This window comes from Berghia stephanieae, chromosome 14, assembly GCF_034508935.2.
Source record: "Berghia stephanieae isolate SIO BIC M18660-M18661 chromosome 14, UCSD_Bste_1.3, whole genome shotgun sequence".
In the NCBI taxonomy this organism is placed as follows: Eukaryota; Metazoa; Mollusca; class Gastropoda; order Nudibranchia; family Aeolidiidae; genus Berghia; species Berghia stephanieae.
The window spans coordinates 3,078,332-3,105,188 of NC_088373.1; the positions used below are offsets into that span (position 1 = coordinate 3,078,332).

General features: G+C 37.3%; 1 protein-coding gene across 1 annotated transcript; it reads left to right on the plus strand.

Moving 5' to 3' along the window:
- The first annotated feature begins 584 nt into the window (after positions 1-584).
- On the plus strand, positions 585-20,286 carry LOC144959865 (uncharacterized). Its single transcript, XM_078892671.1, has 9 exons — positions 585-1,621; positions 4,649-4,839; positions 7,085-7,191; positions 7,507-7,621; positions 10,240-10,348; positions 10,701-10,899; positions 11,928-12,016; positions 14,264-14,488; positions 15,876-20,286. The coding sequence occupies exons 1-9, from the start codon at positions 908-910 to the stop codon at positions 20,226-20,228; spliced, it is 6,102 nt and encodes a 2,033-aa protein (XP_078748797.1). The 5' UTR covers positions 585-907; the 3' UTR covers positions 20,229-20,286.
- The last annotated feature ends 6,571 nt before the right edge of the window (positions 20,287-26,857 follow it).

Below are 26,857 nucleotides of genomic sequence, written 5' to 3' on the forward strand. Positions count from 1 at the left end.
AATAATAATAATGATGATGATGATGATGATGATGATGATGATGATGATGATGATGATAATAATAATAATAATAATAATAATAATAATAATAATAATAATACGCTAGATAGATTTAAACCGGATTTGTTGTTTGGATGGCGGATCAAGTCGGATTTGTCTACTAGTTTACAGTGACTTTCACGTTGGTCCTTTGGTAGCTCTGACCTTAGTGATGAAACATGCCTTCTTTGTCATAGGCTTTAATGTAAGCTATTTATGCTTGATATAACCCTAGAAAGAGGAGCTACGTTAGCTCTCCTCTTTCTAGGATATAACTAACGCACAAAACGATGTTTAATCTTTAACGTTTATGGTCTGTTTCGTATAATTTAGTGAGAACTAATCATTAAAATGGCTAAAAACAATAATAAAGAGCTGAGTGACGCCAATGTCGTTCCATCTATTAGTCACGGTTGCTATCGATTGATCGAGTCATTGAGCTTAGCAACATTACATTAGTTTCTAAAAATAATGCAAAGAGTTGAAGATTATAAGGTCGCCCGACATGCGCAAACCATCTGGGAAATCCCCGCGGAAATCCATTTGTCTGCAAGACTGGGAAGGATGATCACGTGACAAGAACTTGGGATTTCCCCATGGAGTCGGTGCTTTCCAAAAATTTCTGGATCATGAATGTTTGATTTCGTCGAAATGGAAATTTTCTCTATGATGTGACCAGATTAAATTTAGAATGTTTTTAGATATGTTCAATATTCAGTTTTACATATTCATTTATCGTGAGTAGAGTGTAACCACCCGTAATTTGATTTTTGAGGAATGTTCAAAACGTCGCGACCTACTTTTTGATCTTACCTCGAGTTGACGTTGACGTTCTTGCTCGACCGCAAACTCAACAACAATCGACAACATGGACGAACAAGAGCAAGCAGACCGTATGGCAGCAGCGGAGGCTTTGTTTATGATCTCTACTCGCGGAAGCAAAAACAAAGGCGAGGGTGCAACTCGCAGGTCAAAAAGAGGAAGAAAGAAGCAAGAAATTATTGAATATGATAACAAAGTTGGCGATATTTTGAATGACACAACAGAACTCTCAGACGAAGTCAGGTTGAATAAGGCTAAGCGAGGTCAACCCACCAATGATAACGTTACAAAGTCAAGTGATGACTCGCGTGTTGGCAAAGTTCGAACTGTGGGTAAAAAATTTGCCAAAAATGATGTTACAGAAACTGGTGATACAGAAATGTCCTCTCATGCCAAATTATTTCGCCCCACCCCTAAAAAGAGGCACAAAGTCAAAGCAAAATATGACAATTGGCCAAGCGAATCTCAGTGTCACACTGACACTGACACCACATCGAACAACAAAGATACCCCAATAACAAATACTCAGTCATCTAAACCAAACAAAAGGCTGAACAAGGGTAAATTTAATGATACTGGAACTAAGGCTTTCAAACCTGAGGGGACGAAGAATGAAAATAAGGAAATAAAAGCCCTGGGATTCACAGGGGCACCAGTGACATTATCGAAATCGAAGTCTCCACCCAAAATTGTCGGACAAACAAAACCTGCCTCACCCCGCAGAATCCCGAGCCTTAGTAATGAAAATTCTCAGTCTCAGGTAGATATTTCTATATTCTGAAAGGTATACTTGTCAAATGAAGAAATTTTTTTATGACTGGCACAGCGTGCTCAGGAGGTTCGAACTAAAAGTAAAATATGTGATGAAATTAAATTGATTCCAACCATCCATACCTTTGTGTAGCACATTACTGAGCATTAAATGTATTGTCTTAGATCATACGCACTACACAAAAGTTAAAAACAAAATTCTACTTAAGGGGGGAGGGGGTATTTTACAAAATGGTTTCATATTGTACCTTTCAGTTGGGTGAATATCTGAAGCAGGGGATACTGAACAAAGTGCGCCATTGTGTGGGATTGTGGTCCACCAGCTCACTTTGGTATATGAGTATGCTATGCTAGCATAAAGGCCAATCTTCCTGATAAAATTGGGACTGTCCTGATATGGTGATCTGGAGAATATTTGTTTAAATAATAAAAATGTGACTGTTACTGTTATATGTATGCATTATGCATTGATGCCAAAACTCCGGTTTCATCATCGGAAAAAATTCCGGTCTAGAGCAAAAATATTCGGATTACGGGCAACTTCTGTCAAATTCCAGTGAGGTTATATTGCTCCAAGGGTACACCCCCCCCTCCCCCCCCCCACCCGACACCTCTACCACCACATCATCATCACTGCCATTACTACAACCACCACGACATCATCATCACTTCCACTACTATTATAACCACCACCACCACATCATCATCACTACCACTACTAATACAACAACCACAATCACATCATCATTACCCACTACAACAGTAACCATCACCACCACATACTACATCATCACTACTACCACCACATCATCATCACTACCACTACTACTACAACAACCACCACCACATCATCATCACTACTATTGCTACTACAACAACCACAACCACATCATCACGACCTCTATTACTACTACAACCACCACCACATCATCACTACCACTACTACTACAACAACCACCACACCACATCATCATCACTACCAATACTACTGCAACAACAACCACAACCACATCATCACCGCCACTACTACTACAACAACCACCACATCATCATCATCACTACCACTCCTACTACAACAACCACCACCACCACATCATCATCACTACCACAGTTACTACAACCACCACCACCACATCATCATTGCTACAACTACTTCAACAGCCACCAACACATCATCACTACCCACCACAACAGCAACCACCATATCATTACTACTGCTACAACCACCACCACTTCATCATCACTACCACTACTATTACAACCATCGCCACAACATCATCACCATTGCTACTACAACAACCACAACCACATCATCACTGCCACTACCACTGCTACTACAACATACACTACCACATCATCATTACTACCACTACTACAACAAACATCACATCATCACTCCACGACTAATACAACTACAACTACCACATCACCACTACCATGACTACATACAACCATCACAACCACCACATCATTATCACTACCACTACAACAGCAAACCACCACCACCACGTCATCACTATCACTACCACTACAACAGCAACCATCACTACTCTACAACAACCACCACCATCACACCATCATCAATACCACTGCTATAACCACCACACATCATCATCACTGCAAATGCTTCTACAATCACCACAACTACTACTACAACAACTACCACATCAACATCATTACCGTTATTACTACAACCACCACCACCACATCAATATCACTACCACTACTACTATAATCACCACCACCACCTCATCATCATCACTACTACTACATCATCACCACCAATACTACTACTACAACTACTACCCATGTATCATTATCACTATAACCACCACCATGAGGTTTTGGAGCTTCACTTCATTTGAAATAAAGGGACTTTGGATGGTATTTGGCATTGTTTACTTATCGTATAGTTCTAATCACCTATCACTTTAGATTTATAGGATAAATAAACACAATGCCAAATACCATCCGAATTCCCTTCCTTGTTTGCAGAAATTCCTCTTTCGGCAGTGAAATTCCTCCGAGTGGTGTCTGAAATTCTTGTGAGTCAAATTTTAAGTTGGCGTCTCTGTGCATGGAAATGACCCCCGTATGTCCCAGGATTATGCTTTTTTGACATGCAAATCAAAACAAGGAACAGAATAGGCTTTAACTTTAAAACTAGATTAATGATTAATGTTATCAATGCTGATGGTTTTCCTCGGATCCGCGGAAATCCGCGATTTTTCAGTCAAAGGAGGAATTTTCCCTTTTTTTAAAAGTTATATTTCCCTCGATCAAATGTACTGGCAGTGAGAGATTTGATGTGTGGTGGAACAAATAGGTGCAGTTTCCCACTCTCTAAAAGTTAGCTAGAGTATCAATGATAGTTTATTATCTCAATTGGTCTAAAAAATGTATGTGTGTGTGTGTGTGGGGGGGGGGGGGGGGGGGGGGTGATGCTGTAAAAATAATGGGGCTTAAAGGCAATCATTAAAAATTTTCCTTCCTTTTCAGTTTTTGGCACCATCAGCACTGTGTTATATAATAGTCCAAACATACTGCTGCTTTTAATGTTAGTGAAGAAGAAGTGTAATTATGTAGGTATGTGTGTGAGAGAGAGAATGAATGGGTGTGTGTGTGTGTGTGTGTTTTTTTTTTCCTTCTGTGTCTGTGTTCTCAGAAGAGTTGCAGAGGTGTTCTTGAGTTAATTTGTGAATGAATGTTTGAATGAACTATTAAATTGTAAATCAATCCCCTCTGATCACTTTTTATGAGGAGGTTGATCGCTATATATCGTTAACTTTTATTATTATTATATTTATTTATTATTATTATGTATTATTTATCAATGCTTTCATTTTTAAAAGCGCTCACCCAACACAAATTAGATAATACATAGAAATGATTTTTATTAGCAGTATTTTGAGCGAGCTGGTTCAATTTATTTCTCTCAGCACTGACCTAACTGTATGAACTTAAGGCCTAAGTTTCCTACATTTATCTCTTTTTAATTCAATAAAAAAAATTTCAGTTGAAATCAACAGATAGTGCCAGTTTGCCCTCATCTGCCAGTCTATTGTCTATGAACATATCAACACCTGAAGTGGTTAGTCTTCCTTCCTTACCGGCTGGTATTGGATCCCTTCAGTTGCCTTCAGGCCCTGTGCCAAATTTGTCCTCTTTGACAGAAACGAAAAGAAGCGAGACATCGGCAAGTGAAAGGTAAAATTGTCAGCAAAAGCTGATTTTTGATACAAGCCTGCATAGATAAACGCAGGAAGCTCACTTCACAGCCTAACTGACTTGTATACAGTTCAACTTGTTATGGATACCTATAAATGGCCTTATGATCAATAAACAACTATGTGGTCTAGTGGTATGACACTCGCTTTCAGATGGGAAGGTCCTGGGTTCGAGCCTCGCTTGGCGCATAGTTGAGTCCTTGGAGAAGGCTCTTTACTCACATTCTCTCACCGTATTCAGGTGTAAAATGAGTACATGCTCGTTAACAGCATTGTCTCTGTCCGAAAAAAAATTGTAATATCACCTAACACTAACAGGCGTCATATTCCGTCCAAAATGTTAAATGTTGCTGTTGGCCAGGGACCCCTTGTAAAGCGCTTTGAGCATGTTTAGCGGATATTGCGCTATATAAAAGCTCAATTTATTTTTTTAATTTAAAAAAAAACTGACAGCATAATTGTCTACATGACATAAGTTATACCTGCCTACTTTTACACATCGTCCCTAATTGGTACAGAAATTTGGGGACGATAACAGACTTATGGAAATGAAAGAAATATCACGGATTTTGATTTCCCAGCATTTTGGCCCCAGTGTTAGAAGAGAAAAAAACTTTTTTTTTCCTTAAGTTACCGCAAGGTTAAGAGAAAGAGAACAAAATTTTTCCCCAAAAAATGACAAATGTCATTCATCTGTTATGTTTGATTCATCCTGTTTTGTTGATAAAGGGGAAACCCTTAACTCTTTAAGATTCAACCCGACAAAAACCGACAACGGCATAATATTCATGGGCGGGGTAGTCAAGACTGGCCTCAGTAAGTAAAATCCAATCGTTGTGAAGGAAATGACAGGCCCTGTCACTGCCGCAGGGTGTTTTTAGCTTTGATTTTTATAAATTTGCCGACAGAAAAGAAAATACGTTTCAGAAATTGCGATTTAAATCCTATTTTATTTGCGGGTGAGAATCATTGACATTGCACTTTGTTTGGTAAAAATCGGTAAAAAATTACGACTTTGGTGATGAAAAATGACTTTGAAGACCATTATTGTAAACTTTAAAAAATATTATGAATAATTTATAACTCCCTTATTTGTGGGTCGATTTTGTCATTCGACGTATCAATTTTATTGTGATAAAGAGATAGGAACTTCAGAGTTATTTTTTCTGATGCGAAATTATTACTTTGTAATTTTAGCACCAAGAAAAATAGTCGGTAAATAAATTTGTTACACCTCTTTGATAGACCACCGGGGTCCGTTCGTGTAGAATTGTGAATCAAGCATCTCAAAGTGTTCGACCAATCACAGGCTATCTATCCAGCTGGGCGAAACAAAGACGCTTCCCCCCGTCGATGTATTACGCTATTGTTATGCGAGGAATATAACACCTTATGGAGTAGGCCTAAAAGCTAAAATCTAAAAGTAAAAAATATAATTCTGAGGAATTTGAAAGTCACATTGCTGAAATCAGCTTGAAAAAAGAAGTATATTGGTCTTTGTTTCATAAAAATCGGTTGAAAACCAACTGTTTTACGAATAAATTTGATTTTAAAAATTGCTTTTGTTTATTTTAGCTTTTTTTAGCAACTTTTTTATTTATCGGCCAATTTTCTTGATTTTTATATCATTCTTTATATCTCAAAGAGACGAGATCAGTGATATACATTGTTTGTTTCAAATGTAACTAGAACATAATTTGGCTTTTTTACCTATCGACCATGCCTGGATAATTTATTCAACAACGTGGCGATGTGACGCAACTATTCCCTGGCCGTCTTCCACTGCATCGACGATGATTCAATTCATTGTTGACGGCTGTTGACACGTGAGCTGCCAGAACGACCAATCGTTGAAGGGTCAAGATGCTCAGTAGCCAATCGTTCTTCGGTCAAAAAACTTATGAACTCACGAGAACATAAGTTTGAAATTTGGTGATGGACGGACCTATGAAATCGTTTCTGGGCGGAGTTTAGCCATGAGTGACCGTAGAAACGAAAAGGCGACTACAGATATCAAAGAGTAGGCTTATATCATCAAAGGATGTCTACATGATTGACATGGCCATATAGGGAACTCATTATCTACTCCCCCAAAAAGAATCTGAACACGAGAGGGTTAACATTCATTTGATCTGTTTTTGTAATTAAATTGAAGCTTACATTCAACTTCACGTTATTATTTATTTCTTCGAGCTTCGAGCAGCAACATTTACACTTTTTTTCAGAGAGGAATCTCAAAAGCAGTTGCCACTGAAGAAGAGGAAACTCCTTGGAGCAGCCCAGGTGGAGGAGGAAAAAATGGTAGAAGATATATCTGATGCCGAGGAGGAAGGTAATTTAGATACTAACTTGTCTGCAGCTGTGGCGTTGACTGGGCCCGGCTTTATCACGAATTTGACCCATCATCCCAATCTTGTATTAAATTAATTGGGAAGAAACAGATGATAAAGTTTGATTCATAGTTTAATTGATTAGCAATACAACTACTACAACATTTTAACCCCTTTGATATATATATATATATATATATATATATATTCCTTTGTGGAATGGCGAGATAATGCCATCTTACGATATCTTGCATAAGGATGTAATTTTTATGATTATTTAATAAAATATTGTATAACTTATTTGCTTTTTCTTTCAGTGAGTAGTGTTGGCCAAGTGCAAGCTACTTTTACCGTGCAAGCTCCCCCCATCATTACCATGCAAACATTGATGGAAATCAAAACAGCTCTCACACCTGATGAGGACGGAGATTTGTAAGTTTTCTCTCTCACTACATAAACATCACTCCCCAATGAAATAATACAATAATACAATAAAATGGATCGTAAAGACTATCGTTAAAAATTTTCCTCCTTTTTCATTTTGTGCCACCATCAGCACTGATGGATAGGGAATTGTTGGGTCATCCCAAACTGATCTCACTTCCCTTGACTTATGTCCATTTCCAGAAATAGGGAGAAAGTCTCATTGGAGTTGAAGAAAGATTTGAGTCAGAAAAAGACGTGAAACTGGGCACTAAAGAAGTTATCGGGTGTCAGGACAAAGTTTCTTACATCACTGCATTTCACGAATTGCTATGCCAGTGGCAAAGAGTGCGTTGATATCGGTGATGACTTTGTCCAGGAGTTGATAATCTTTGATCATTAATTTATATTTCATAGATGGGGGGGGGGGCTTCGTTTTGAAATGGCAGAAGGCAGGATTGAGAATACAGGCCTGTAAATCTTCCGACAATCGTCGGATTTCCTAGAGTATTATTTTTCTTTATTTATTCTGTTAAATGCTTATATATATATATATATATATATATATATATATATATATATATATATATATATATATATTAAAACTTTTTTTTTTCTTAAATTTAAAAAAAATAAAACATTAAACGTAAAAATCAAATTCATACCATCAAAAAACAGAACAAACAAAAAAGAAAATAAAAGAGTTTTTTTTCGTGCCTCGAAAAAATCAGTTTTATTCCTATTCGAACGCCGAATTAAAAAAAAGCAAAAGAAAATTTTTATTTGTCGCGTCAAAGACAAAACAAAACTAGATCTTCTAGTCAGCTAGGTATATTATCATTCCACCTACACGCTGCGCTAGACATGGATGTATTCACTGCCTGCTTCCTGTGCCACAGACGAGAGAAAGGGTCGCATTGATGTTTTTGTTTATTCATCTTAACAACACCACTACTACATTAATCTCATTCGTCTGTAGTGTTTCGTTCATCCTGTTTTGTTGATAAAGGGGAAACTCGAAAAATCTATTTTATCTGTGTTCGTATATTAAATTGAAGCTTGCATTCAATTTCACATTGTTATTTAATGGTTAAGAGAGCTCATGGACATCTTGAGTTCTTCCTCCTCAATTATTCCAACAGTTGACGCAAGAGATCAGACCTGCCTTTCTCAAATAATAAAACTTTGTAGTTTGTGGGGTGGAAAAATAGTAGGCACCGTATGTGTCATGACATAATTAGTCAGAAGGTGAAAATTTTGGATTTGCAATTTAATTTTTTTTTTGTTTTTTTACATTTCTGAAAGAATATGCTCACCAGAGCATTTTAATCTTTATTTGAAGTAAATTGGGTGATTTTTCATGAAGTTATGGTCAGACGTATGGGAAAGGTATCCAGCAACTTTTCTCAAAGTTCATACTTTTTCAACTTGACTAGCTGTAAAAAATATTTAGAAGTGAAATTAAGCTTTGATATTTCCCGAATATGTACAGTACAAAAAGGGTTGATTGAATAATTTTCGACAAGAACTCATTTTTGATCAAAACTGATCTTCTAACTAAACTTAGCAATATCTCAGTTCAAACCTTTTCACCGTCTGACTGATTTTGTCATTCACTGTAACATATGTGGGCGTCCTTGAGATAATCAGTCACATGGTGAAAAGATTCAAAAGGAGATATTGACAATGTTAGTCAAGAGGTCAATTTTATGGACAATGAGTTCTCTTTAAAAATCATTAAATCAAACATTTTCTACATATTGATGAAATATTTTAATTGAATTCTACTCCTAAATATTTCATTAAAAATTTTTTTATGAAGGTAATTAGTATACTTAATATCAACTCTTGTCAACTTTGGAAGCGATTTTCCCAAAATTAGGGTTCACACCCTAGCCCATGCATATGACCATAACTTCATGAAAAATCACCCGATTTGCTTCATATAAAGATTAAAATGCTCAGGAGACATTAGGCTTTCAAAAAAATGCAAATAAAAAAAAAAACAAAAAAAAACGCAAAACAAAAATTTTCACCATGCGACTGATTATGTCAGGACTCACACCAATCTATCCCAAGCAGGTTCAGATTCATTAATCCTTGCCTACCTGCCGAATCTGACGAATTTAGACAAATTTCATGGCCAAAACGAATTTTTTTGGAAAATTACGAATTTTTAATTCTTAGAAATACTTACATAATAATAATAAGGATAAGAAGAAGAAGAAGAACAACAACAACTACTACTACTACTACTACTACTACTACTACTACTACTACTACTACTACTATTAATAATTATAATAATAATAATAATAATAATAATAATAATAATAACAATAATAATAATAATATTGTGGTTGTTCATACACAATTTCAGAAATTACGAATTTCCTTGTCAAATTACTAAAAATTGACATAAAAATGACTAAATTTGAAGTTTTCAATTTGGCAGGTCTGTGCCATGGCATGTAAACTTCATTTTCGACGAGTTTTTATTGAATTTATTGCCTTTAAACAGTTCTGAAATTGAAGCCAACAATTTGAAGTTGTCAGCAGGTTTGCTCTAGATAGATGCGATGAATTATGGGACTGATTATTTGTTGACTGTTTGTTTTTGTGTCCAGACCTCTTCACATAGCAGTGGTCCATGAGAATATGCGGATGGTGACCAAGCTTATAAACCTGATGAGGATTGCAGTCAAGGGAGTTGACAAGTTTAATAAGCAACAACAGGTGAGTTATATCTTATTTTCATTCTTTCTTACATAATTCAATGTACTGTTCACTCCGGTTAATCGCACACTCCGCTTATACGCTATACATCCCCGAATAACAGAATTATTTCCATATAATCGCACACCATCTCCGCTTAATCGCTTCACCTTCATTGGACTGACAACCAACAGCCATATGAAATCAACGACGCTGTTCCCATTACACACACAACTTTTCGGCCAAAGCATTCGATCAATTCGTAATAATTGACAACAATATATATATATATATATATATATATATATATATATATATATATATATATATATATATATATATATATATATTTTGTTTTTGGGTTTGTTTTCAGACACCCCTTCATTTGGCAGTCAAGCTGAATTTCCTCCCAGCGGTCGAATTACTCATCACATCAGGCGGTAACATCAACACTGTGGATTGGACAGGCTCCTCTGCTATCCATATGGCTGTGCAAGGTGGCTTCTATGACTGTCTGGAGCTGATACTGAAACAGTGTCCTCATGCTGAGTTAAATGCTCGAAATTTTGAAGGTAAATAAATCAGAGTAATTGAAAGAAAAAAGTGTTGCATAACATCAAAATTTGAAAACAAAAATTAAATTAAAAAACAAAAAAATCCCATTATATTTTAACATTAAATGGTCCTTCAGGGCCTTACTGCCCATGGAGTTTATCCTGATTTTTAAAGCCTGAAACGGACAATACCAATTGCTTCTCACCCTTTGGATAGGGCGCTAGTCAATTGCAAAGTACTTTCTACCAGATCTAACAGCCCCAGCTACCCAATCACTTCTGGTTTAGCAAGGGGTGGGGGGGTTAGAAAAAAAACCTCAACTTCACCTAGGATTGGACTCAGTCCCATAATGTGTAAAACGATGACTCTACCCAACTGAGCTATTTTAACCATATTTTAACATAACAAGTTAAAATTATCAAAATACTTGATCAGGATTTTTTATTTTTTTTTTTAAAGAAAGAAAGAAAATTATTTAAGGCCTTGGAGAAAAACAAACTCAGCTGGTGCTATAAAATTGAGTTTTTTATATAGAGCAATATCGACTGAACATGCTCAAAGCACTTTACAAGGGGTCTCTGGCCAACAGCAATATTTAACTTGTAAGACAGGACATGATGCCTGTTAGGCGATATTACATTTTTTTTTTTCGGACAGAGACAACACTGTTAACGGCGAGGTATTCATTATACACCTGAGTACAGTAAGAGAATGTGAGTAAAGAGCCTTCTCCAAGGAATCGACTATTCGCCAAGCGAGGCTTGAACCCAGGAGCTTCCGATCCAAAAGCGAGTGTCATACCACAAGACCACTTAGCCGTGTTTTTATGCAAGTCACATTCATTCATTTTATTTTTCTCTCCATTTTTTTTTGTTTGTTTTTTTTGGGCTCATTTAGGCACCTCTATATTTAAATAGCTGTTACCAAAAAACATTTCAGATTGTTGAATAGTTTAAAACAATGAAACCTCAAATTATTACAAACCATGATTAAACTGTATCCTTTAGAGATTAAAAAAAAGATGAATATTTTCTCCCTCTTGCAGGCCTTTCTCCTCTCCACCTGGCTGTCATTAGCAGGGACATGAAGCAGGTACAGCTGCTCCTCAAGTTTGGAGCTGACATTGATCTGCCTGTAAGTCATTCTTCATGTTGTGGACAACTGTCTCAAAACAGTATTATTTATAATGTGGCAATGACATTTCATTTGTAAGCCGCTGTCTCAAAATGGTATTATGATGTCAGATGAAATTTTTGAGCCACCGTCTCTAAGCGGTATTAAGTGTGGATGAATTTTGTGAGCCACTATCTCAAAATGGTATGTTGGGATGTATTTTTTCAGCCGCTGCTCAAAGTGGTATTATGTGGGGATGAAATTTGTGAACCACTATCTCAAAATGGTATTATGTGGTGATGAAATTTGTGAGCCACTTTCTTAAAACAGTATTATGTGGTGATGAAATTTGTGAACCTCTGTCTCAAAACAGTATTATGTGGTGATGAAATTTGTGAACCTCTGTCTCAAAACAGTATTATGTGGTGATGAAATTTGTGAACCACTGTCCCAAAATGGTATTATGTGAGTATGACATTTGTGAACCACTGTGTCAAAATGGTATTATGTGAGTATGAAATTTGTGAACCACTGTCCCAAAATGGTATTATGTGAGTATGACATTTGTGAACCACTGTCTCAAAATGGTATTATGTGAGTATGACATTTGTGAACCACTGTCTCAAAATGGTATTATGTGAGTATGACATTTGTGAACCACTGTGTCAAAATGGTATTATGTGAGTATGACATTTGTGAACCACTGTCTCAAAATGGTATTATGTTAGAATGAAATTTGTGAACCACTGTCCCAAAATGGTATTATGTTAGGATGAAATTTGTGAACCACTGTCCCAAAATGGTATTATGTGGTGATGAAATTTGTGAACCACTGTCTCAAAACAGTTTTATGTGGTGATGAAATTTGTGAACCACTGTCTCAAAACAGTTTTATGTGGTGATGAAATTTGTGAGCCACTTTCTCAAAATGGTATTATGTGGTGATGAAATTTGTGAGCCACTTTCTCAAAACAGTATTATGTGGTGATGAAATTTGTGAGCCACTTTCTCAAAACAGTATTATGTGGTGATGAAATTTGTGAACCACTGTCTCAAAACAGTATTATGTGGTGATGAAATTTGTGAACCACTGTCTCAAAACAGTATTATGTGGTGATGAAATTTGTGAACTACTGTGTCAAAATGGTATTATGTGGTGATGAAATGTGTGAGCCACTTTCTCAAAACAGTATTATGTGAGTATGACATTTGTGAACCACTGTCTCAAAATGGTATTATGTGAGTATGACATTTGTGAACCACTGTCTCAAAATGGTATTATGTTAGGATGACATTTGTGAACCACTGTCTCAAAATGGTATTATATGAGTATGACATTTGTGAACCACTGTCCCAAAATGGTATTATGTTAGGATGACATAATATCAAATTTAGGCGATGGGTCAGGTATTATTCTTTTACATTTTTATATGTTTTCCTGTTTGATTACAGTTTTGGCAATATTGACGAACAAACTTTCAAGTGTTTTAACTGAAATCAAATTCAAATGGTTTTATTTTCTCATTTTTTTCTTTTTGCTTCGATTGTTCTCAGTATGCTTCTTATTATACGTGAATTATATATTTTATATACTTTGAGCTTGTTGATATACAGGGTCAGGTGCTATATAAAAATCATATGTTGTTATTATTATTATTATTATTATTATTATTATTATTATTATTATTATTATTATTATTATTATTATTATTATTACTATTATTACTATTATCATTGCCGTCTTACTGTAATTAGCTGATGAAGAGTGTTGAGTCTGACATGTTCTGCGTTTAGTATTTTGTTATTTATTTTTTTAAACTGTTTCATTCAATTTTTAAAATATTTCTTTTTAAATCATCAGTATACTGTTTCATCACAATTTAAATACATAAAAAATAAATGAAATTCCCTTTATTCATCCCATAGGTGAAATTTATCTCTAGGGTCTATTCCAAGGGAAGACTGGAATAATCCAGGTGTGAGCCGAGGACAGCACCGCAAATTGAGCTAGGACAGGTGACTTACTCAAGGTCACACAGCGCAGCGGCGGGTGATCGAACTCGGTACCTTTTGGGTACCAAGCAAAGACCGTAACGCTGAGCCACGCTGTTATTGAATTATCTCTCAAATTATTTTACTTTATCTACATACCACTACTTTTAACATTGATTGTTTTTTCTGTTTTTTTTTTAAAGCTGCATCAATTCTTTTTTTCAATTATTTTATTTTACTCATTGTGTACTTGGCTATGGCTTTCTCTTTTCACAGGATGGCAAAAGTGGTCGGACAGCTTTATTCCATGCAGCCGAGTCCAACCAAAAGAGTTTGGTAGAGTTGCTGTTGAAACAAGGCGCCAATCCTGATTTGACAAACTATGCCGGCGTAACGGCCACGATGGCTGCTCAAGGCAGGAACCTCCACAGCATCCTCAAGCTCATTGGTTCAGTGGCTCAGGATAAACAGGATAATAAGTGGAACACTCTCACCGTTAAGGTAAGGCATGGATATAACACAGTGATGCCAACCTTATGTATCATCATCATAGCTGGTCACTCCAACACCGAACCCACTCCACAGCATCTGTGGAGCAGACTCTTAGGTCATGGTCAGTGCAGCTGGGCCATCCTGGCGTTCTCTAAGGATGTGCTCCATCGTCTGCTCTGGGCATCCACATAATGTATGCAAGCTAGTCTCAGCCAGCCCCCACTTATTCATGCTTCCATGTTCTCCCATTTTTTGCCCGTGCTCTGTTCAGTGATACCCATTCATTCCTGGGGAGCTCAGTTTCGTAGGGCAGTTCTTCTCTTGGATCTTCAACAGTTTCATTTGCATGATTGTCCCACTGTCTGTATACAGCTGCATGGTCAGGGATGATGCTTTGTTCCGTTATGAAGCTCTTTCTCGACTTCAGTCTACTTGTCGTTGTGTTGTGGTCATGGAAAACCTTATGTAAAAAATGAGTATTCTTACGCATGTTTGTGTCACTGCATGACGTAATCAGTCGGAAGGTGAAAATTTTGGATTTGCATTTGTTTTGCATTTTCTTAAAGAATATGCTCCCCAGAGCATCTTATTTTATTTGAAGTAAATCAGGTGATTTTTTATGAAGTTATAGTCCGATGTATGGGAAAGGTATCCAGCAACTTTTCTCAAATTTCATACTTTTTCAACTTGACTAGCTGTAAAAAATATCTCGAAGTGAAATTAAGCTTTGGTATTTCCCGAAGATGTAAAAATGTAAAAAAAAAAAAAGGGTTATTTTAACCATTTATGACAAGAATTCATTTTTGATCGAAACTGTCCTTCTAACTAAACTTGGCAATATCTCAGTTCAAACCTTTTCACCATCCGAGTGATTATGTCATTCACTGTAACATTTGTTCATTGTACACAATTTGCTGAGGGTTTCTACGCATAATTAAATTTCTATTATTTAAACATTTTTAACATTCATACACTATTTTAGTATGCTTGAACATTCAATCTGTTTCTTCACCCGGAATTCCATATTGGTGGTTCAGTACAATTAGTACAATATTACAGGACTGGGTCGTATTAGATTTATACGTGGATTCTGGAAGTCAACACTATTTATTAAATCTACAAAGAATAAAGTTTATTCATTAATTTAAATATCGATTATAATATTGCTGGTGGTGGTCTAATTGCCAATCATTAAATTTAGCGCTAATTATTATTTTTGACAGATTGTATGCATTTTTTTCAAAATCTTACTCATTTTGGCTCTCAATTCTACAAATTTTCATGGCTAGGTTTGGCAGTGCTGATGGCAGGAGTTGTTGTTATTATTATTATTATTATTATTATTATTATTATTATTATCACTATTATTATTATCACTATTATTATTTTCCCCCAGAATCAGTCAGGATCAGTGATGATGGTTGTTGACCCAAGCAATGATGGAAGAAACAGGAGTGGTCCTGACCCTGGTAATGGCCGAGATCAAGATGAAAATCTTGGCAGTTTATTGCAACGGCAGCATCCAGTCTCCAGCTCTCTGCTGCAACAAGGAACTAAAGGCAGTGACAAAATTATGACAGAGTCTTTTGACCAGTCCAGCCGGTCAATACAAAATATGGTGATGATATCGGAACCAAACCGTAGAATATCTGTGGACAGCGTAGGGAGGAGAGGATCACCTGTATCCCAACAGGCATTGTCTCCATTGCCGTCTTCCCCAATTGTGCGACCTGTAGTAGAAATTAAAGTTGAGACGGAAGTGCTAGATTCCGATGGCAATCTGGGTTCATCTTCTTTGTCCCCTTCGTCAATTTCTAAGGTGAATGTGAAGCAGGAGGTCAAGGACAGTTCTCCAGAGGGTGTTCGTGTTACGGTACCTTTGTCATTCTCATCGTTATCGTCAAGTGTCAATGAAGTGGTCATTTTATCCAAATCCACAAGGCCCCTCATTCCAACCGGCGCCATTGGTCTCTCTGGGAAACCAATCGTGAGAGATCCACCAGGAAAATTGAGTAATAGCGGCAATGGCTCTTCTACATCTTCCGGTTCTTTGGGTGCTGATACCAAACACCAAGTGCCATTAGGAAGGTTTGGTCATCAAAATCAGCAACAGTCACAGAGAGACGTCAACAAACTGTCTGTGCCATCGCAATCACCATTGTCTTCGTCTCACTCAAACCCTTCATCTCCAAGAGGTTCATCCTCTAACCTTGGATCTACTAGTAATTCCGCCGATCCCCTCACCTTCACCAGCAATCAAGCAAGGTTGTATAAAAAACTACTGGAAATGTACAAATTCAATCCATCTCCCATTATGCCAGCGGTATCAGATGTAAAGAGCGGGTTGCGACCACTATCACCAATGCCTGTTTTAAGATCCTTGCCCATTTTACCATCATCAACATCACCATTATCATCATCTTCTCATCCATCATCGAACAGCACCTCACCACCTTTATCAAAAGTATCATCGATGCCTTCAAAATCACCCAGCCAAGACGCGAATTTTCAAGACAGACCATCACTCAACCCTCCAGTTTTATTTCAAAGATCTTTATCAACTCAAGAATTGCCATCGGACACTATGAGATGCCTGACCGACAAATCACTGCCCCAAAAGGTCTCTGTTCTCAAAGTATCCAACCCTTCTGCCTTACATCCAAACATCCTCAATCTTTCGCTTTCACGCAATGAAATCCACCAACCCCACTTGCACCATCCCAGATCTCAACACGCCCAACGTGTCTTCAAATATAGTTTCCCTCCAGACACCAAGAATGCTGACACTTCAACCTCCGCTGCAATCATAAATTCATCTGACATGCCATTAAACCTGTCAGCCAAAAACTATTCCTCGACAACTCCTTGTAAAGATGAGAAAAATGTCATAACGTCATCGTCTGGGATTGGTGAAGACCTAAACAAGAATGTCTCAAAAGATGACAGGGATGGCTTGATTGTGCCAGGATTTCCACACATTACCAAATCCGTTTCGGCCAAGACGGCCTCTTTCGTCCGAAATTTTTTGTCTCAACAAAAGCAACACCTGCAACAACAAGAGCAACCCGAAAGACAAAATGTCTCCCCATCGAATAAGGAGACGATATCTCCTTCATCTCCATTGGTGGAAAATTTTCAAAATCTTCGGAAAAACACAAAGATATCTAAATCAATAATCGACATCCCACCACTGTTAACATCGTCATCTTCAACCACATTATCATTAACGTCAACAACATCATCATTATATTCTTCAACTGTCAGCCATCCAGCATCTCCAAGTTCAGCAGTGTCTACATTATCCCTCCCATCATCACAGCTGGACCACAAGAAATATCTTTCAGTTACAAAAAGTTCTGCTTCCCCAACAAGTGTTGCTGGATCTATAATCATGAACCCCTCTATCCCTACTCTCACAATTGCAGTGACAACAACAACGACGACTACCACAAACCCCAATTTTCTCCATCAGGCAGGTCGCATTATTGACTTAAGTACTGGCGATGAAAGCCAAAGTGGTAGAGAGGTAAGCAACAATAACAGTAGTGTAGTAGCTCCTCACAGTATGGAAGGAAAGATGGTTGGATTTAGTGGAGCAATTATTTCCATCCCTTCATCATCATCATCATCGTCGTCATCATCATCAGCAGTACCTTTGTCATTGTCTGTAAGCGTTGACAAATCTAATAACACAAACAAAATTTTGTCATCCGAAATCCCAAATAATTCCAAAATCAATAAATCCTCTGCCTCATCCCTGACTGTGATATCGGCAGAGAAAGCTACAAAGGAAAGGGTGAGGAGGAAAGGAAGAAGAGGAGGAGGAGGAGGAATAGCTGGAGGTGTCAAGTCTAGTCAGGCTCCACCCATTTCAACGGCTACTCCTGTTATTTTACACAATAAGATTAACAGAGAAACTGACCAAAGATTGAAGAAATTTTTAGGAATGAAACGTTCAGAACAAAGCGGTGGTTCCGCGTCTTCTTCCTCTGCTGTTGACAAATTGAAAAGGGAAATGGAGAAATCTTCAGAGGTTTCTACACACAGGAGACCCCAATCTGGCACCGAGAATGGCAACAAAAATAATAATAATGACAGCATAATCGACAAAGATGATAAAAGCAGTAGTCACCATTTGCAGGTTGGTCATGGAGAAAGGACTCTAAATGAAGACGAGCCAGTTATTGAGACTGTTGGGATTTTTTCTGGCAACATTCAACATGTCAAAGTGAAATCAGGCTCCCTAAAATCTATTCCTCTGGCTGTTTCATCATCGTCATCGTCATCATCTTCATCTTCAGCCAGCAAATCACGCATTAAGAAATTACCTTTGTCAAATACATCCAATTCCATCGTTGGAATCTCTTCATCGGAATCTAGTTCATCTTTGCCTTCAGCTATTACTTTGTCATCATGGCCTCTGTCATCCAAACAATACTCATCCTCATCATCATCATTATCACCATCATTGACATCAACAACTCTAAAAGGAAAATTGTCTCCATCTGTTCACGGTGAAAGATTTTTGAGCGAGGATAAAATTAGTGTAAATTCGACCAGTAGCCCTTATTCAGCCTCTGATGATATTTCAGACAACGTTTATTACAGTGAAAGGATTGTATGGAGATCCTCGCCATTACTCTCCGTGCCTTCTCCATTAGCTTTTGAAAAACAAGAAGTGATGAAGGAATCTGCTCGAAAATCACCCAAGTTAAAAGAAAAGAATGATGGAATCGCGGTATCTTTAGATTTGGTGGAGAACGCGGCTGTTATTGTCAGACCCAGCCAGGAAAAAGTCCACGACTTTCAATCGTGTGATTTATCTTCTGTAGATGATTCTGTGGATTTGAGTGGAAGTGGTGATGTCATGATTAATGAAAAAGTCGCTGATGCGTTTGATCCTGAAAAGTCTGGAAATGACAAAAATTTGGATTTGGATAATAGGAGTGAAAAACAATTATTGAGTGGCCAAAATGTTTCAGAAGGGGCCAAGGAGCAGTTAAATTGTGATTCGACGAGAGTTTTCGGAAAAGTTGAATATAGTCCAGTTTTGGGAAAAAGTGTTAATCATGAAGATGGTTTTGCAAGTCATTCTGTTGTAAAAGGATCAGACGCCAAGAATGTGGATGGTGATGAGAGAAACCCAAATCCCAAGAGTTGTGATAGCGATAGTATAACTGAAATGTCAAACAAGAAGACTGCTAACAGATTTTCGTCCAATTCCGGTGATGGTCGTCACAGGAAGTCCGATGTAGGAAACACAAATAAGAAAGAGAAAAATGACCGGACTAAAGAGCACAGGGTTGTGGAAGGGAATGAGAAACTCGCCACTGATGGCCTCATTCAAATTAACATTGATAAAGGGGAGAAAAATTCTGAAATCCAAAAACATAAAAATCAGGCGAGTGACATGTATAGCAAGCATAGTAGTAAGAAAAGTAGTAAAAATATCGGTTGTGGCGGGAATAAGACCGTAGGAGATTGTAATGATAGTAGTGTTCAAGTTGGTGGTGAGAGTAAAAATGGTAGTGATTCTATGACTGGTAAGAATGACAATGAAATTGGCCGAAAGAATTTGGGTGGTAATGCTGTCAGTGACAGTAATGTTGAAAGTGGTGCTAGTGGTGTTGGCGGAGGAGATGTTGCCTTGTCCTGTAGCAGACTCAGTGTTGAGGAGGAGCAAGCACTGGTCATTGATCTTGGAACACCCAATGACAACAAAGCATTTGTCACAACATCAACAGGATGATATGATATTTAAATGTACAAAAACTGATTGTAACAGCTTGATTAAAAAAAGAACAAAATACTAAGCATTTAACAGTTCAGGCCTGAAATCCTTCTTCAGACAGTACTTAAAATCAGTTTTGAGAAACAGTATTACTGTTTCTCAAAACTGATTTTAACCCTATTTCTACCATTGGGGTGTATCACACCCCAACCCCATATTTTTTCGCTCTAAAGTCAACAGTTTTTGTCCTAAAGCCTTCAAATTTCATGACTTTTCCTAAATTGACCCCATCTATCACCTGTCCAAATTTTGTTTATCTCACGTGCATAGTTTGCTCACCCCAGAAGGTCATCACTGGATTTTGAGATTTATGTCTTTTGGGGTGTATCACACCCCCTTATGTATGAGTAGAGAAAACGCGGAAACCTCCTATTTTTCCCTTTGGGGTGTGTCACACCCCATGAGGTTTTCAATGTTGTGATCAAAATAATCACTGTGTGAACCAAAGCAGTGACCAACCAGACCATGTTTTACAACTTTATGCCCCGGTTCAAATCCCAAATTGAAGCACATGGGCTGATGTACTCGTCTCCAATCCTATGATTTTATTTTCAATATGCCTATCCTGGCGTGAAGAATAGGAAAGAGACGCTTTCTTTGTGTAATCAAGGTCCAATTTGGTCAGTTTTTAGTTGTAAGTCCATCAACAACTTTTTATTTTCACAGTAACACTGATTTTTACATATTTCAGCAAGTAGAGCTATGCAACTCAAGATCTTCAAGATCATGGACGCTTACACTTATACTTATAGGCATAGGGCTTACTCTGGATCATGTAGCATGGTATGGATTAGGAACAATTTCTTGATACCCCTTGAATAGGATGATGGTTTCACGCAGGATACTTTCCAATTATGATTTGATAAGCGTAAGATTCTCACTCGCTGAAAAAAGACTACCCTTGGGGACTGAATCAGGCATCGTATGCAACTGAAGTCCAGTGTGTTATCAACTGAGCTAATGCTGTTGGACAAGGCATACTACACAACTTTAGGTATGCAACACGTAATCAAGAAACAAGGCAAATACCTGAGTAGAGAAAAAGAATTTAATTAAAATGAAATCAAATATGAGAACAGATAAATGGAAACAAAATCCAACCAATGTCATCACAGGGCAAATGATCAATGGCTCATAATCAAACCGGCATACAAACAGAGCAAATGAGTGAGCTGTGATCGTTGCAAATGAAGGCGTCACATTTCAAACAGACTTGCTTGACTTTTCTGTCCTTTTTCCTGGGACACATGGTGCATCTCCCTTGGCTAGCTTTCCTCTTCTGTCCTGCTTGCCTTGTATGGACTTCCAAGCACAACTTCATTTCAAGCTTGAGGATTTCATAAGAAAGATTTACTCTTCTATTCGTCCTTGCCAGTGACATTCTCCTCTGTAAGTGCTCAAAGAGCAAGTCCTTTGCCAAGAGCTCATTAAACTTTCCTCTGTCTGTGTGGGTTTGGGTATCAGCAGGGAATACATCTTTGTAGATCACATGGGACGCTACCACTGCTGTGTCGAGGAGATTGTAGAACAAGGCCATTGGCCACCGCCCGTCTTTCGCTTACAGGAGTAACTGTGGCACATGTAGTGGAATGTATCGACACCCCCTTTTGTCTTATTATAATCTTGTACTATTATCGGTTTCTTCTTTCTATCGTCGGTGTCCACATCTGCTGCATGGTGCATTGTGCTGAGAACCACGACGTGCTTCTTGTCATTAGACTTGTAGGCAACTAAGCTTTCTTCTTCGGTAAATAAGAAGCTACTATCATATTTTCCAATATCCTTTCCTGTTTGGAAAATCCTTGGTAAAAAAGCCTTGTTTTTCCGTACTGTCCCTATAAGCGATAGGCCTCTTTTTGATAAGTACCGTGCCAGTTCGAGATCTGTGAAAAAGTTGTCACAAGTCACATTGCGACCACTCTTGTAGTAGGGTGTAGCCAGTTCTTTTACAATCTCCCTTCCTAAATTTGTCTTTCTGTCTCCATGTCGGCCTAAATACGGTATTCCACTCAACGGGTATGCAGTCTTGCTATCGCAAATAAGAAACAGCTTGAGTCCGTATTTGTCAGGTTTGCTGGGGAGGTATTGCAAAAATTTACATCGGCCCCTCCATGGCACAAGTTGTTCATCGACTGTCAGGCTTTGAGATGGTATGTAAGATTTCTGTAAGTTGTTATTGACTTTTGTGAACAGATCCCTCAATGGTGCAAACACATCCTTACTTTGTCTTCTTGATCTCTTCTCTTTGTCATCAAACCTCAAAACTGTACATAACTCAATGAAGCGCCTGAAGCTCATTGTGCACATTGCAACACTGTCGGCCGATGCTCCATGCCAAATCTTAGATGCCCTCAAAAGACTCAGCTTGCGTGCCCCTAAATGAATAAAGAGACCAATCAAGGCGCGCATTTCCAATAGGTCCACAGGTTGCCATCGAGTTCCTTTCCGCCTCATACCCTCTAGATTTGTCATCTTGACTATCATGTAAATGATGACCTCTGTGAATATCAAATTGAAGGCAGAGACGACAGAGTTCACGGTTTTCTGATTCCTGACATGTGACGTTGGAGGCCTGTACACATTTCTAGTCGGTGTTCTTCCCACTTGAGGAGTAGGGACCTTGCTCCATACCACTGAACCATTTCTGCTGACTATGATGTTGCTTGTTGCTGGCAATGGAAGCTGATCATGAACATTTTGATCCTCAAGGTTTTCTTCTTCCAGCTCTGAGTCAGGATCTGAATCAGCCAATACAGCAGGGAAATCTTCGTCATCACTGCTCTCATCTGATGTTCTCGGATTCATTTCATCATCTGCTAAATCATTGTCAGGGATCCAGTCTAACTGCTCTGCATTGGAATAGTCTGAAAGCAAAAATAGATAAATGAATTTAAATGATTAGAATTAGAAGAAAGAACATGACATAGAGACAAGCCTCAGTAATTAACTAATGCTCTTCTTCTTCAAGGGCTATTTTCCTCAAGGTAATGGCAATTCTAAACTTTAGAAGAGCAAAATCAGTTTAAACTTTCTGTTGGATTGAACGCTGGTCTACCTCAACCTGATCAGACCACCAATGAGTGGACAATAAAATGGTGAAAAATGATATACTAAAGCATAAATACTTTTCATCCAGAATAGACTACAGTCTAATAACAATGGTTATGTTCTGCTTTAGGGTTCAGGGAATACAAAGTGAGATAAGATTTATGAACGAAAAATAGGATATAAACCTGTGATATTGTAAAAATGAAGTAAATACTAAAACTAAAACAATACCATCAACGATCGACTGGAGGTGAGGTTATGTGACTGTCGAGGCATTGCACTTTTTGCCTGGACGACACCGGTTCAAGCCCTGCTCTAGGTGCCTCTTTGTTTTCATTGACCAATAAATATAGCTCCTATAGTGTTACTGCCATGTGCCTGATTTTAAGTGGTCTCAAGTTTTCCATATAGAGCAAGTAATTTTACGGATCAATAACAAATTAAGTTGTTACCGTATTTAATCCAATAATACACACATGAACACAATCAATGACGAAATTAAAAAGGACATGGCAATAGAACTTACCGTGTGTAGGTGATGAATCAACTTGAGCAGGCTGCAGATCCGTGTAAATCAAGCTGTCTCCAGTACTGAAGGTGTCAAAAATATTTGATCTCTCCCCATCCATGATCAAAGAAAGAATAGAACTGTAAGAACAAATAAGTGAAGAAATGTATCAATTGAATTATTTCTTCCTGCTCTGTTCATCTATGAATTATCATTTTTAGGGTTAGGAGTTATAAACATATCAATTTAAAGTGTTGCATTTAGTTGCATTACTAGTCTGTGATTACGTTTAGCTGCCTAAGAACATGTAACAAGAAAGAAGAAGTAGAAAGGCTAATCAATAGGATACATATAAGTATAAGAGATTGTGAAACGAGTCTAAAGCAAAACTATTTAGAGGTATGCTGTTCAAACATAAAGGAATACATAGTTAAAATGAAATTATAGAGAAGAACTCTACTTACCAGGTGGGTATGTTGCTGGATTAAAAACACATATATTCTTTGCTTCAAACGGTTCAACAGGTGTAACTTTCCATTCACAGGAAAAGGAAATGGTGGCCAATTGTAATTTACAAGTTGCCAGAGAACTTAAATTGGCAACAAAAAAGTAACTAAATACCTTAATATTCGGGGACCAAATGTTGAAGATACTAATAAAACAGTGACAAAAAAGGTGGGGTGTGTTACACCCCAATGTTTGAAATAGGGGGTTTCCAATTAATGCTTATCTATATGTAGGGGGGTGTGTTACACCCCAATGGACAGAAATCGGAATATACCGATAGATTCAACAGTAATTGTTAGGGGGTGTGATACACCCCACAAGACAGAAATAGGAATATTTAGTGGGTGTAAGAAATAGGGTTAAATACTGTCTGAAGAAGGATTTCAGGCCTGAACTGTTTTTTTTTTTTTTTTAAATTTTGAAGCTGTAACATTCTTTTTTTGTACATTTTTTTTTATCTCCCGTCGACAACTTCTAGCAAATTGATATTCAATTTAATGTTTTCCTCCTTCAGCAATGTCTAAGCAGTACTAGAATATTAGTATATGGTTTTTATATAGCGCCTTACACCCATATATCACCATGCTCAAAGTGCTTAGAACATAGAAACAATTTGATGTCAGGGTGTGATCTCTTTGTCATAAGGATAAAAAGTAACATTTCAAAATGGCTACTACAAATTTCATAATTAATGATTAGAATTGAGAAAGACGCCAGCCGTTCATGTCCCTCATCAGATTGAAAATTATGAAACAAATAAATGAGTAAATTGTACATCATATGATAGATTTCACCCTACCCCACACTTTAGAAAAAGAACATAGGACAGTTTTTTGGGGGTTTTTTCACTATCAAGATATATCATGTATAAAGATGTTTAAAAAGTGGTCTCTCTCTCTCTCTCTCTCTCTCTCTCTCTCTCTCTCTCTCTCTCTCTCTCTCTCTCTCTCTCTCTCTCTCTCTCTCTCTCTCTCTTAGGCAAACTAACTTAAATAATAAAGTAAAATTCCCTTTTTTCATCCCATAGGGGAAATTTGTCTCTAGGGTCTATTCCAAGGGAAGACTGGAATAGCCCAGGCATTAGCTGCAGTGCAGCGCTGCAAACTGAGCTAGGGTGAGATGACTTGCTCAAGGCCCCTCAATGTAGCGGGTATTCGAACTCAGTTCATTTCGGGTACGAAGCAAACATCGTACCGCTGAGCCACGCTGTCCCATTCTGTTCATAACTGGTCTGCCATTAATTCAGGCAAACTGAGCCCTGAAAACTTTCACTCAGACGTTGGATTAGTAGATAATTTATTTTTTTAAAGAATTTTTTTTTTCTATCTTTATAAATTTGTACATCTTTTTATTTTTTTGTATTGTAATTTTATTAATTTGTTTTTACTTGTTTATTGCTTCAATGCACTTGCAACACAGATGCTTAACATGATGATGATAATAATAATAATAATAATAATAATAATAATAATAATAATAATAATAATAATAATAATAATAATAATAATAACATACTTTATTCATCCAAAAAAGTGAAAATTCGTTTAAAGACGTGGCATGCATAAAAATGTATAAATGAAGTTAAGAATTTATGGCGACAATGCATTTTCGTTCAGGATATTATTATTAAAAACCGCTGGTCAGTACATAAAATGTATGGATAAAGAAATGTCTCAATATTGCAAGTGCTGCTGCTATTTTATGCCGCCACACATTCAAAAGAAAAATTTCCATTTTCCTCATTTTGGCCACACAATTTAGACTTCATTTGTAACCAGTGCTCTGAATACGAACCCCGAAAAATATTCATTTAACAATTCATAACTCTTGAACCAGTTGAGATATCTCAAAAGTTTAAAAAGCATTGGAATAAGCACAGCAAGCTGCTTCTGTTAATACCAATTTAAAGAAGTTCTTTAAAATTTGAAATTTTCACTAAACTGCCTAGTATTATGTCACACATTGATGGTCGGTGGATCAAACCTCTGAAGTCCCGATTTTCATGATCAGTGGATTCAAACTCTGGTCTTCATACGCATACATGCCGAATCTTACGAATGTTTCGTAATTTTACGAATTTTAGACAAATTTCGTGGCCAAATACGAAATTTTATGGATAATTACGAATTTTTAATTCTTAATAATGCTTAAATGATAATAAAAATAATAATAATAATGATAAGAAGAAGAACAACAACAGAAATTACGAATTTCCTTGTCAAATTACTAAAAATTGACATTAAAATTACTAAATTTGAAGTTTTCAATTTAGCAAGTCTGCATACGTGTACGGGCACCATGTTTTATTTAATTGATGTCATCCGAGGTCTGATTCGCCCAAAATTAAACAAAGCTCGTATGTGTGTAGATTCAGAGTTTTGATCCCACCGATCGTTAAAATCAGAACTTCAGAGGTTTGATCCGTCAACCATCTATATCTATATGGAGACCTGCCTATTTAAAAATTTGAAAATTCGTACTGGGTGGGGTTCCTGGCCTCCCACCATAGTGGGCAGGGTGGCAC